The sequence below is a fragment of the Poromitra crassiceps genome, assembly GCF_964638095.1.
Source record: "Poromitra crassiceps genome assembly, chromosome: 21".
Lineage (NCBI taxonomy): Eukaryota > Metazoa > Chordata > Actinopteri > Beryciformes > Melamphaidae > Poromitra > Poromitra crassiceps.
Window position 1 is genome coordinate 18,052,468 of NC_139638.1, and position 11,893 is coordinate 18,064,360.

General features: G+C 39.9%; 1 protein-coding gene across 2 annotated transcripts in view; it reads right to left on the minus strand.

Annotated features, from left to right (window-relative positions):
• Window positions 1–563: 563 nt before the first annotated feature.
• The window catches only part of LOC310795594 (calsenilin-like), a gene marked incomplete at both ends in the record, with an annotated part of 12,526 nt that continues 1,196 nt past the window's right edge, over window positions 564–11,893 (minus strand). The window contains 8 exons of one of the 2 annotated variants that reach the window (XM_083657661.1): window positions 564–611; window positions 1,585–1,647; window positions 1,783–1,887; window positions 2,871–2,978; window positions 3,163–3,233; window positions 4,870–4,939; window positions 5,886–6,010; window positions 7,363–7,465. In XM_083657661.1, the coding sequence (XP_083513787.1) occupies window positions 564–611; window positions 1,585–1,647; window positions 1,783–1,887; window positions 2,871–2,978; window positions 3,163–3,233; window positions 4,870–4,939; window positions 5,886–6,010; window positions 7,363–7,465 (693 nt within the window). Of the gene's footprint in view, window positions 612–1,584; window positions 1,648–1,782; window positions 1,888–2,870; window positions 2,979–3,162; window positions 3,234–4,869; window positions 4,940–5,885; window positions 6,011–7,362; window positions 7,466–11,893 lie in introns of those variants that run through there. The other variant, XM_083657662.1, reaches the window with a different exon arrangement.

An 11,893-nucleotide genomic window follows, 5' to 3' on the forward strand; every position in this document is an offset into this window, starting at 1 on the left:
ACAAGCATAACTGTGTGTAGGTAAACATTTATTTTAGTAGGTCACTATCAAATAAGTAATTTACATTAGGTGAGACGTTCAACACCACAAATGTGACTGGGTATCACCTTTACAGAAACATACTTGTTTTCTTTACAGTATAATACAGTAAGAAATTATCATCGCAGCAATCCCCCCTTTTTTAAGTGATTTACAACAAAATCCATAATTGTATGTGGTTTACAGACTGCACATGCTTATAAGTGTCAGGCAAACATACATACTTGCTCATCTGGCAGTGACAAATGAGCCATTAGTTTGTTTGTGTTCTAATTGATGTGTGCAAAAGAAAACGGTCATGCAAAGAAGGATTTCCATTCAAGTGATTTGATGAATTCTGCATATTTCTCTGCATAGAACACGTTTCCTGTAAAATAAGTGTTTCCACTTTGTTTTCAAACTGCTCAAATAGAACCAGAAGATCCTTGTCCGCTGTTCATCTCTGTGTTTCAGGATGAATATGGAAATTATATTTGGCCAAGAAGCTTGTAACTGGAAGCACTGGAAACAGTCCCTGTTTGGCCCTAGATGACATTCTCAAAAAGCTGCATCGAGGACATTATATTTTCATCCTGTTGAGAGAGAAAAAAAGAATACGTATGATTATTTTCAGACATAACTCTGACCATGGACAAGTGTTGCTTCAATACGTTACAGAGATTTGCATACTGCATGTGCATGGCTGTGATTGGTTCATCATAGTCACTGCAGGGTGTAAAGCAGGGGTAGCCAACCAGTCAGACAGTAAGAGCCACAAAAATGGCTGTAGTACTGCAAAGAGCCACACGAGTTCGTACTAAACACTCACCTCTCCTGACAGAGACTGCAGTTCACGTCCTGGTGTGTTCACAGTCTACATTTTAACCTATTTAACCCCAAACCATAACCCTAACCATAACCATAACCATAACCCTAACCTGGCTCATTATCACGGGCACTGCACCATGCCACTTGATATGATGCCAGCATCACTGTCTGTGAGAACTTGGCGAATTCTCTGAACACCTGAGTCTGTTTTTTCTGCTTGACTTTTCAAGGTGTTTAATTTTCTGCTCGATGTGAGAGTGAGCTGAATTGGCGCTATATTTAAAACCTTGAAATGTGCTAATGATGTCTGGCAAGACAAATTCCTCGTATGTAACTTGCATACTGTGGCAATAAAAGTGATTCTGATTCTGATTCTGATTCATACCAGGCAGAATGGCTTGCCGTTGCATTCAACATAAACATATAAAATCCTCACAATCTTCTAAAAACGTCCTGTGTTAGTCTTCATATTGTGCGCTCACTTTTACATTTCCCTGCCATTTTTACACCTTAAAATGTCAGAATGTTCAACAGCAAAATCACAATACCCCCCCATTTCCAAGGTGATTGGTTAGGGTTCACTGCCTCTCTCTCTCTCTCTCTCTCTCTCTCTCTCTCTCTCTCTCTCTCTCTCTCTCTCTCTCCCCATTTCCAAGGTATATGATTGGTTTGAAGTGGTTGGCTCTCGCAATGAAATTGTGAAATCAAATTAATTGATAACATGTTTTAGGTGTTTACCTTCTGACAAGTTTCTATGAATTCATCAATAGTCACCACTCCATCTCTGTTCCGATCCATCTTCTGAAAAAGGTCAATAGAAATTTGTTAGACCAAATCATATGGAGACTCTGTAGTTGTAGGCAATTCAACATATTGAGACACCTGAGGGGTTGGCGTGTGTAGTTTGGTGGGTGCAGAAGGGACATATAGGCCTACCTGGAAGAACTTCTCCACATGCTGAAAGGGGTCATCGTCTCGTACACTGGGTGAGGTATACCTGCCCATCATGTCGTAAATGGACGTCATTATAGCCATCATCTCCTGTAAGAAAGCAGAGAGAGAGAGAGAGATGCGTCCACACACAGAGATAACGACATCGCAATCATATATGTATAGAATATATATATATATAAATATTATATTATTAGATTATATATATATATTAGATTATATATATTAGATATAGATTATATATTAGATTATATATATATATATATATATATATATATATATATATATATATATATATATATATATATATATATATATATATATATATATATATATATATATAAAATATACATAATAATAATAAGAATATGTACATAGAGAATGTTCAAGAATGCACACACAGAACCAAGTTCAATGTCGATGCTTAACGTACTGTATATAGGACTGTGCAAGATGCTAAGGGGAATGTAAGTGGAATGTATATAGAGTGTACACAGAACAAACCTGACACTAGACCAGGGGTGCCCACACTTTTTCAGCTTGGGAGCTACTTTTAAAATGACCAAGTCAAAGTGATCTACCAAACATATTTATTTATATATATATACACACTGAGTATACAGTGGAAAACAGTGGAACAGTGGAAAAACAGTGGAAACAGTGGAAAAACAGTGGAAACAGTGGAAAAACAGTAAAAAAAAAAAAAAAAAAAAAAAAAAATCTCTCCCTCAATGCCATGCGATCGACCACACTACCTTCGCGATCGACCGACGTATTGGGCACCCCTGCACTAGACACTTTTTACACTTTTTACTTTTATTTTTTATTTTATTACCTCATACTGTGATACACTAGACACTTTTACCCTTTATTACCTCGTTACTTTTATACCATTATCTTTATTACCTAACTTATTGTCTTGTCTAAACGCACATAGGGGATTGCTTCAATTTCGTTGTTCTTAAAACTTGTTTTGTGACAATGACAAATAAAGCTCATTCATTCATTCATTCAACAAATGTTTCTTGATATATTGTCTCACATTCTCAAAAATGTGAATTGTCTGCGCGCACCTCTTTAGTAATGTAGCCGTCCTTGTTGATATCGTATAGGTTGAAGGCCCATCGCAGTTTCTCTGTGACAGATCCTCTCAGCAGCAGAGACAGTCCTATCACAAAGTCCTGGAAACATCATTGTGACATTTATTACTAGCATTCATTATTAAAGGAATGCCATTTATATTTAAAAACTAAATCCCTGACAGCCCTGGTAAATGACTGCAGGAGCTTAGAGGAGCATCACTTTGGAGAACATTGTCATCATGTCATTGTACATTGTGCTATATCTGCACCTTGGTTGGCTTACCTCAAACCGGATCGAGCCATTTCTGTCCATGTCAAATGCGTTGAACAAGAAATGCGCATAAGTGGTGGCATCTGAAACAAATAACGGATGTACAGGGTTGGATCTAAATAGGAATTGACTTTGGTTGATTTGCTATATACCTATTTAAAACTATTTATACTGGTTTTATTGTGGGTCGTGATTAGCTTGGGTTTTGTCTTCCACCTCTCCTGGGTGATAGACAAATCAATTTGTTTTTGAAATCAACTTGACTGATGAGGGTGCTTTGCCGGCAGATATACAAGTAATTTCTAGTTGACAGATCTGAAATGTATTAATTGAATATGTTTATATAGAGTAATAATCAGACTTGATGCTGTCAGTTACATACTCTACCTCCATGTTTATATAGAGTAATAATCAGACTTGGTGCTGTCAGTCACATACTCTACCTCCATATGTTTATATAGAGTAATAATCAGACTTGGTGCTGTCAGTCACATACTCTACCTCCATATGTTTATATAGAGTAATAATCAGACTTGGTGCTGTCAGTCACATACTCTACCTCCATATGTTTATATAGAGTAATAATCAGACTTGGTGCTGTCAGTCACATACTCTACCTCCATATGTTTATATAGAGTAATAATCAGACTTGATGCTGTCAGTCACATACTCTACCTCCATATGTTTATATAGAGTAATAATCAGACTTGGTGCTGTCAGTTACATACTCTACCTCCATATGTTTATATAGAGTAATAATCAGACTTGGTGCTGTCAGTCACATACTCTACCTCCATATGTTTATATAGAGTAATAATCAGACTTGGTGCTGTCAGTCACATACTCTACCTCCATATGTTTATATAGAGTAATAATCAGACTTGGTGCTGTCAGTCACATACTCTACCTCCATATGTTTATATAGAGTAATAATCAGACTTGGTGCTGTCAGTCACATACTCTACCTCCATATGTTTATATAGAGTAATAATCAGACTTGGTGCTGTCAGTCACATACTCTACCTCCATATGTTTATATAGAGTAATAATCAGACTTGGTGCTGTCAGTCACATACTCTACCTCCATATGTTTATATAGAGTAATAATCAGACTTGGTGCTGTCAGTCACATACTCTACCTCCATATGTTTATATAGAGTAATAATCAGACTTGGTGCTGTCAGTCACATACTCTACCTCCATATGTTTATATAGAGTAATAATCAGACTTGGTGCTGTCAGTTACATACTCTACCTCCATATGTTTATATAGAGTAATAATCAGACTTGGTGCTGTCAGTCACATACTCTACCTCCATATGTTTATATAGAGTAATAATCAGACTTGGTGCTGTCAGTCACATACTCTACCTCCATATGTTTATATAGAGTAATAATCAGACTTGGTGCTGTCAGTCACATACTCTACCTCCATATGTTTATATAGAGTAATAATCAGACTTGGTGCTGTCAGTCACATACTCTACCTCCATATGTTTATATAGAGTAATAATCAGACTTGATGCTGTCAGTCACATACTCTACCTCCATATGTTTATATAGAGTAATAATCAGACTTGGTGCTGTCAGTCACATACTCTACCTCCATATGTTTATATAGAGTAATAATCAGACTTGGTGCTGTCAGTCACATACTCTACCTCCATATGTTTATATAGAGTAATAATCAGACTTGGTGCTGTCAGTCACATACTCTACCTCCTTGAGGGAAGAACTGTGAGTAGATGGTCTTGAAAGTCTCTTCGTCCACCAGCCCACTGGGACATTCCTGTCGAAAGGAAAATCAAAACAATTTACAAAGATTTGTGAAGTTGCCAACATGCTCAAATTAGATTTTCCTTTGTGATGTAGAGCAGTGTAGTCTTTGTCAAAATAGTGACTTACTGTATTATGTATCTTCTTTGTATTTACAAGCAGTTTAATGTTACAGTCACTAAACACCCTATAGTCTTAATGCCAGAGCCATGAGAGTTCTTACACTGATACACTACGTTACTGCATGCTGCAGAGCTCTCTGGGTCTGCTCTGGGGCACCTCTCCAAACCTGTTGACTTTTGAAAATGAACCACACTCCTATTGGTAGTACGACCTGTCATTCATTAAATTTGGACCCTTAGACCCGCCCTCAAACCAGCAGCACGGGCTGTGAAGTGGCACAGACTCATTTATAGTATGTAGTATTGCGGACAGCAGCGATTCAACCTAATACTTGAGTTAATCATCATTATCTTGATTGGTTTCTCAAATCTGATTTGGGAGTGTGTCCGCACTGCCACAAATCTGATTTGGGCAAGTGTTCAAGTCGGATCTGTGTGTCCAGACCTCCATGTGGTTTGGGACAAGTGACACAAATCAGACTTGGAGCGTCCAGACTCATGAAACGAATCTGGATAGAATAATTTAATAGGTCATTAAAGTTCACAAATCAGATTTGGCCTCCTAGTCTGAGCATGGTCTAATAAACCCTAAAGTTTAGGGTTTAGCCTAAACAGACAAACAGCACCGAAAAAAGAACCTCCTTGGCGGAGGTAGTAATAAAACAATGCTTCTTCCAAATTATGTCACACATGCCAGTGTTTATATAGCAATATATTGAAGTCCAATCAATGCTTATTAACAGTGGAAAATTGGCTGTGAAACCAGACAAATTCCTTTCACTCTGTCCAATCAAAACCAGTGGAGAGGTTAATTGGACAGAGCAGCGGGCATCATACATTTTTGAAGCCTCTATAAAGAGACTGGAGCTCCTTCCTGGTGAACTTGGTCTGGGCTTGGAGCTGTTCCAGGCCTTCGGGCTGGTGGCGCACCATGGACAGCTCCAGTTCAGTGTCACAACTGTCTGTTACAGAGGAACAGAGGAGGGGGGCAGGCGGGAACAGAGGGAGCCAGGGAGGAGGGAGGAGGACAAGAGGGGGATAGGGAAGGGAAGAACCGTAAGAAAGAAAGAAAGAAAGAAAGAAAGAAAGAAAGAAAGAAAGAAAGAAAGAAAGAAAGAAAGAAAGAAAGAAAGAAAGAAAGAAAGAAAGAAAGAAAGAAAGAAAGAAAGAAAATGAAATAGACGGGAAAACATATAGTGGGTGCACTGAAATGAAACTAAACTGCACATATAGGGGATTTAACAAAAAAATGCTCACCATCTTAACAGGAACAAAACAGTTTGAAAAAGACAGAGAAGGGTGTTAGTGAGAGAGAAAAGGAGGTGAAAGAGGTTAAGAATGAAATAGATGGGAAGAATAATGTGATTTGGAGTGGTAAAAATTATGAACAAGTGGAAGTTGCAGCTTGGAGAGACATGGCCAGATTTACCAAAAACCTTTAGTGGCCACAGAAACCTTTGCAATGTTCAAAGCGGGCACTAGGGGTTGTGATAGGTGCAAGTCAATTTTCTTGACCAATCAGAGGTTATGTCATTGGTTTTGCACATGCTAAAAGTTTTTGCAGCTTTCGTAAATCAGGGCCATAGTGTTGTAAAGAAATGCGGGTGATTATAGAAGGACACAAATAGATAGTTATTGATGGATGAAAGCAAGTGGGACTGCGGAGTGTGTTGTGTTAACAGTGTTGGGGGTAACTCATTACAAAAGTAACATATTACATGCAATATATTACTTTTACCAGTAACTCAGTAATATAACTTATTAGCAATGGGATTTCAGCAATATTTTACCAGTTACTTTGTCAAGTAACAAGTTACAAATTGAGTTACTTTATTTATTTATTATCAAAGCACATTTAAATAAAGATAGAATCACCAGGACAATCAAGACAAAGCCAGTTCAATACAACACAACACAGGTGGGAGCAGGTATGCAGAAATGGCTGAAACAAAATTAAACTAGGTTTATACTCACCATCTTTACAAGAGCAAAACACAGACAAGATGGTTTGACGAGAGTCAGGAAGGGTGTTGAAGAAATGAGAAGGAGAAAACAAATTCAAACACACAGTTAAAATAAATCTACACACGACCATTTCTTTAGACTATTCATTTTCTATACAGTCTGGTCTTCATAACATATGACTTCAATTGTACCTAGCCATGTTATATTAACCGCAGTAAGCAGGAATCCTCCATAGAAAAGACATGCTCTGAACCTCCTGCAAACACACTGGTGACGTGCAGACATGCTTTGAACCTCCTGCAAACACACTGGTGACGTGCATGTTCCCGATCTCACTCTCATGTCTTACCTTCCATGGACAAGGGCTCCCAGATACCAAACTGTTTGAGCACGACTACAAACAGGCTAATGACGACAGCCACGGCAAACACTTCCATGCCGTCCAGACCCATGATCGTGGTCTCATTAGACTGGCTCTGCAACAGACCCTTTTCTACTTCCGTTTAAAAAAAAGGCTTTGGTGATGTAGTTGACCTAAGATGCTTCTCTGATGTGTGTAGGCTAACCCAACCTAAACTGATCCTGGATCTGATAGAGCAACCTGTACCCATCAACACCAACTGCTGCCAATCTTACATTGCATCCTCAGCCCTCTCCTCCTCCTCCACCCCCACTCAGCTGTTTATACAAGCATCAGCAAATATATTCATGCTTCACTTAACTTAACCTCTGACTCAAAACACTTAACTAACCCTTTAGAAAACAGCTAACAGATAGAAGAAAATAGGTCCAAAAAGTCCACCGTGTGTTCTTGCAAAGAAGTACCACATTCATAGAGGTAGAGTCTTAATCCCCCAAAATGATCCAAAGCTAGTCCCAGTGGGTCCATCTCTGGTACAGGTCGCATCCCCACTCCGTCACGTCCCGGGATGTTCAGCCTTAGGATCTCTCACTCTCAACTCCATCACCTCAGGGGCTCCACCCCCACCACCCCACCCACTCTCTCTGTGTGTGTGTGTGTGTGTGTGTGTGTGGGAGGTTACCGGAGGAGTTTCTTTCCTAAGAGTCTCTGATTGACAGTCTAAGCATTCCCTTATTTGCCAAGGATGTAAAGCTGTAAACCAAGCATTGATCCACATCCGCTGATGGCTGGAATATGAACAGCACTTAGAGCCACGAAGGAGCCCCGGCCCAGCCCAGTTGTGGCGCTGCCTTGTGTCTGCCCGGGTCAGAGCTAGACACAGTCAGTCACTCAGATGGACTCCAGAGCACAAAGACAATAGCACCGCTCACCGCCTGCAAACGCTACTTAATTGATCACATTGTACTAGTAATGCATAGGTGTAGGTGAGTTTCAAATTCAAATAATCTACTCTGCACAGGTCGGAGTTGAGCTTCTGTAAATGTATCTGTATAGCTAATATAGTGCGTGAGAGAGGGGAGAGATGAAACGTGCTGACAGACGATGAGCAGCGTATAATAGTTCACAACTGATGACTCGGCACACCATAATGGACTGCTGGACGATCAATCAATTGTTGAGGGGTAAAGCATTGGCCTCAGAACAGGGAGTGATAGTGGGCCAGAGATGCATCTCAGTGCACAGGAGGGTGTATACAATGTAGATAATGTATGTTGGAGACAACTGCTCCTTAAAGGAACACTCTGCCCATTTTCAACCAGCTTTGTATCATTAGAACATCAGTAGTATATCAGAAAACTGTAAACTGTTTTGAAGTCTGTCATTTAATTTGACAGTTATTGAGTGTTAAAGTGTGGACCAGTGACATCACTGGTCCACACTAACTCAAATTAATAACTCATGAACTCAAATCAACTCTCAATAACTGTCAAACTAGATGAATTACTTCAAAACCGTCATCTAGTTTGACAGTTATTGAGAGTTGATTTGAGTTAATGAGTTATTAATTTGAGTTAGTGTGGACCAGTGATGTCACTGGTCCACACTTGAACACTCAATAACTGTCAAATTAAATGACAGACTTCAAAACAGTTTACAGTTTGCTGATATACTACTGATGTTCTAATGATACAAAGCTGGTTGAAAATGGGCGGAGTGTTCCTTTAATGTCCCAGTCAAACAATGGCTTAAATAATGTCTCAAAAAGACACAGTGAGATTAATGTGGGGTCCAAGGGAAGTGATAAAAAATAGTTTTTTTTACCGTCCAATTAGAAATCGAATCAAGTTTCGATTAATGCATTAATGTGGATTTTTGTAATATTTCTGATGTGAGGGTGGATTATAGCCTATAATTCTGCCTATAATATAAGAATCAATCACATTTGAAGCTACAGTATAAGAGGTGTGAGCTCATGCGGTAACTCCTCCACCATGAAAAATACTACATGACGTTGTTGTTTGATGCACCCTAAGTGCTGATAGGTCCTATAGTTGTTAAATACAGACAAGACTGAGGTGGCTTAATAAGTGTGGAGACGCAGTGCAGTGCAACCATCAATCTCACCATCAAGCTTGATGACTGTGGTAAGAGCAACATTATAGTTTAGAGCCATACCAATCAGACAATACAACAATATATATATATATATATATATATATATATATATATATATATATATATATATATATATATATATATATATATATATATATATATATATATATATATAATATTAATATAACGAGTTCTCCTACCATGAAACACCCTAATATAACCTTTCTCTTAACTCACTTATTTATCTCTTTCATTGTTTTCAGTTATTGGCAAACAATTAGGGCTTTTCAACTATATCTTCAGGGGGCCACAGTCAGAAAGCTAGGGGCCCGGGGGCCGAACATTTCCCCGAGCTCTTATTATCATCAACAGCACCAGATCTTAAGATTTTTTGATTTGACTACATTGCGAAAGTAGCCTAATCAGCCTCATGGTCCATGTTTTGATTTTTTTTTAAATAAAAAATTTCTTTTCAGAAACGGAAATAAGAAATAAAAAAGTAGTTACACATCAAAATCAATCCAGATGAAAAACGGCAACAGGATTTGATTTTTATCTGCTGATGAAGCCTCTGTGTCATCGAGAGAGAGAGAGAGAGAGAGAGAGAGAGAGAGAGAGAGAGAGAGAGAGAGAGAGAGCGAGAGCGAGAGCGAGAATGCCCTTGGAAAAGTTTGATTAATTGCTGTATTTAATGATTCACAATGTGAATCGTTGCTGTTCAAATCTGATTTGATTCAGCTTTATGGCACCATCACCACTCCCACCACACATTTTCACCCCAATAAGAATACACCTAGATGAGTGTGGGACCAGTCTGCTGTGTCAAGACAGAGCGGCTGGAGAAATCATAACGTCTATTGACCAGTAGATGGCGTCCTTGACTTGTACAGTTATCAGGGCCTTCAACTGACCTCATTTAAAGTGCAGGAGATGCTTACAGTCATGGACTCATGTTATTATTAAGCAGTTCAACAATTCTCATGGAAATACCTCGTGAGATCTAAAGCTGTGTTTGAGTTCATATGAATGCAGCGCTGTCATTGGTCTCTTGAATTAAAGATTGTAGACTTGTCTTTTAAAAGAGATTAAATTCTTTATATCCCGTGGTATTGCTCTGTCGTTAAAAGCCTCTTAAATGAGAGATAAGGACCAGATTATCTCCCTTTAGCGATTTCATACAATGGTTGTCTTTTCTTCTCTGTTTTTTCTTTCCCACTTTCTCCCCAATTGTACTTGGCCAATTCCCCCAGAAGAGCCGTACATGCTTCCTCCGATACATGTGCAGTCGCCAGCCACTTCTTTTTCACCCGACAGCGAGGAGTTTCACAGGCAGGATGTGGTGTGTGGCGTGGTCGTTCCCCTCCCCCCCCCCAACAGTCGCCCTGAGCGGCCAGAGGAGGCGCTAGTGCGGCGACCAGGACACATGCCTCACCGGCTTCCCACCCACAGACACGGCCAATTGTGTCTGTAGGAGCGTCTGGCCAAGCCGGAGGTACCGCTGCTGGGAATTGAACCCGGGTCTCCATAGATGAGTGCTTGTACCTCTCTACACTACCCAGACGCACGCACCCATGCAATGTGAGATTAATTTAGGGATGGGACAGATGATGCCTCAGATGTATTTACAGTATATTGACTAATGTAGAAATGTTCTGATCAAAATCCAATCTTCAACCAGCAAATCATTTCACTCGTCTTCTATCACATTTGCCACAGTGTCCTGGCTGAGCTAGACGGACCATCTGTCTCTGAGCCCAGAGCGATGTTCAGGTCAGCAGTGAACTCAATCAGGGTGTGGAGGATGAATCAGTCAACTGCAAGTGATGCCTGGAGATCATGGAGGACAGGCCTCACTCTTGCTTTCCACTGCATGAAGGTTGATCAAGCTAACAGAAGGAGGTTGTTGGCACATTAGCTTGAGTCTCAGGAGCATGATGTTGCTGCTGGGCTAGATTGAGGAATGGAGGTCTCTCCAGTCAAGTGCATCATGCACACAGTGTGTCTGCACTGTCTGCACGCACAGAAGAGCAATCTCAATAATTTAGAGGAACCAAGGAAATGGGGGCATACCAGGGGGGTATAGTCCATCGCAGACACTAGCTGCACTCTGTTCCTCCATCTCAAGGATGGGCCGCTTCTCCTTATATGATACCGTGTATAAACATGATGAACGGAAAACGAAATGGGCCTGGCTGTCGTTAAAGCTCCCACACAGCAGAGCAATGAGGAGACCAGCAATTAAGGTGTTACGTTGAGACCAGAGACCATACAATTATGCTCTCAACTTAACACCTAATTGTTGGTCTTCTCATTTTCAGGAGGTGCACGTGATCGAGGGAAAATCAAGAGCAGTTGTGTGTGTGTGTGTGTGTGTGTGTGTGTGTGTGTGTGTGAGAGAGAG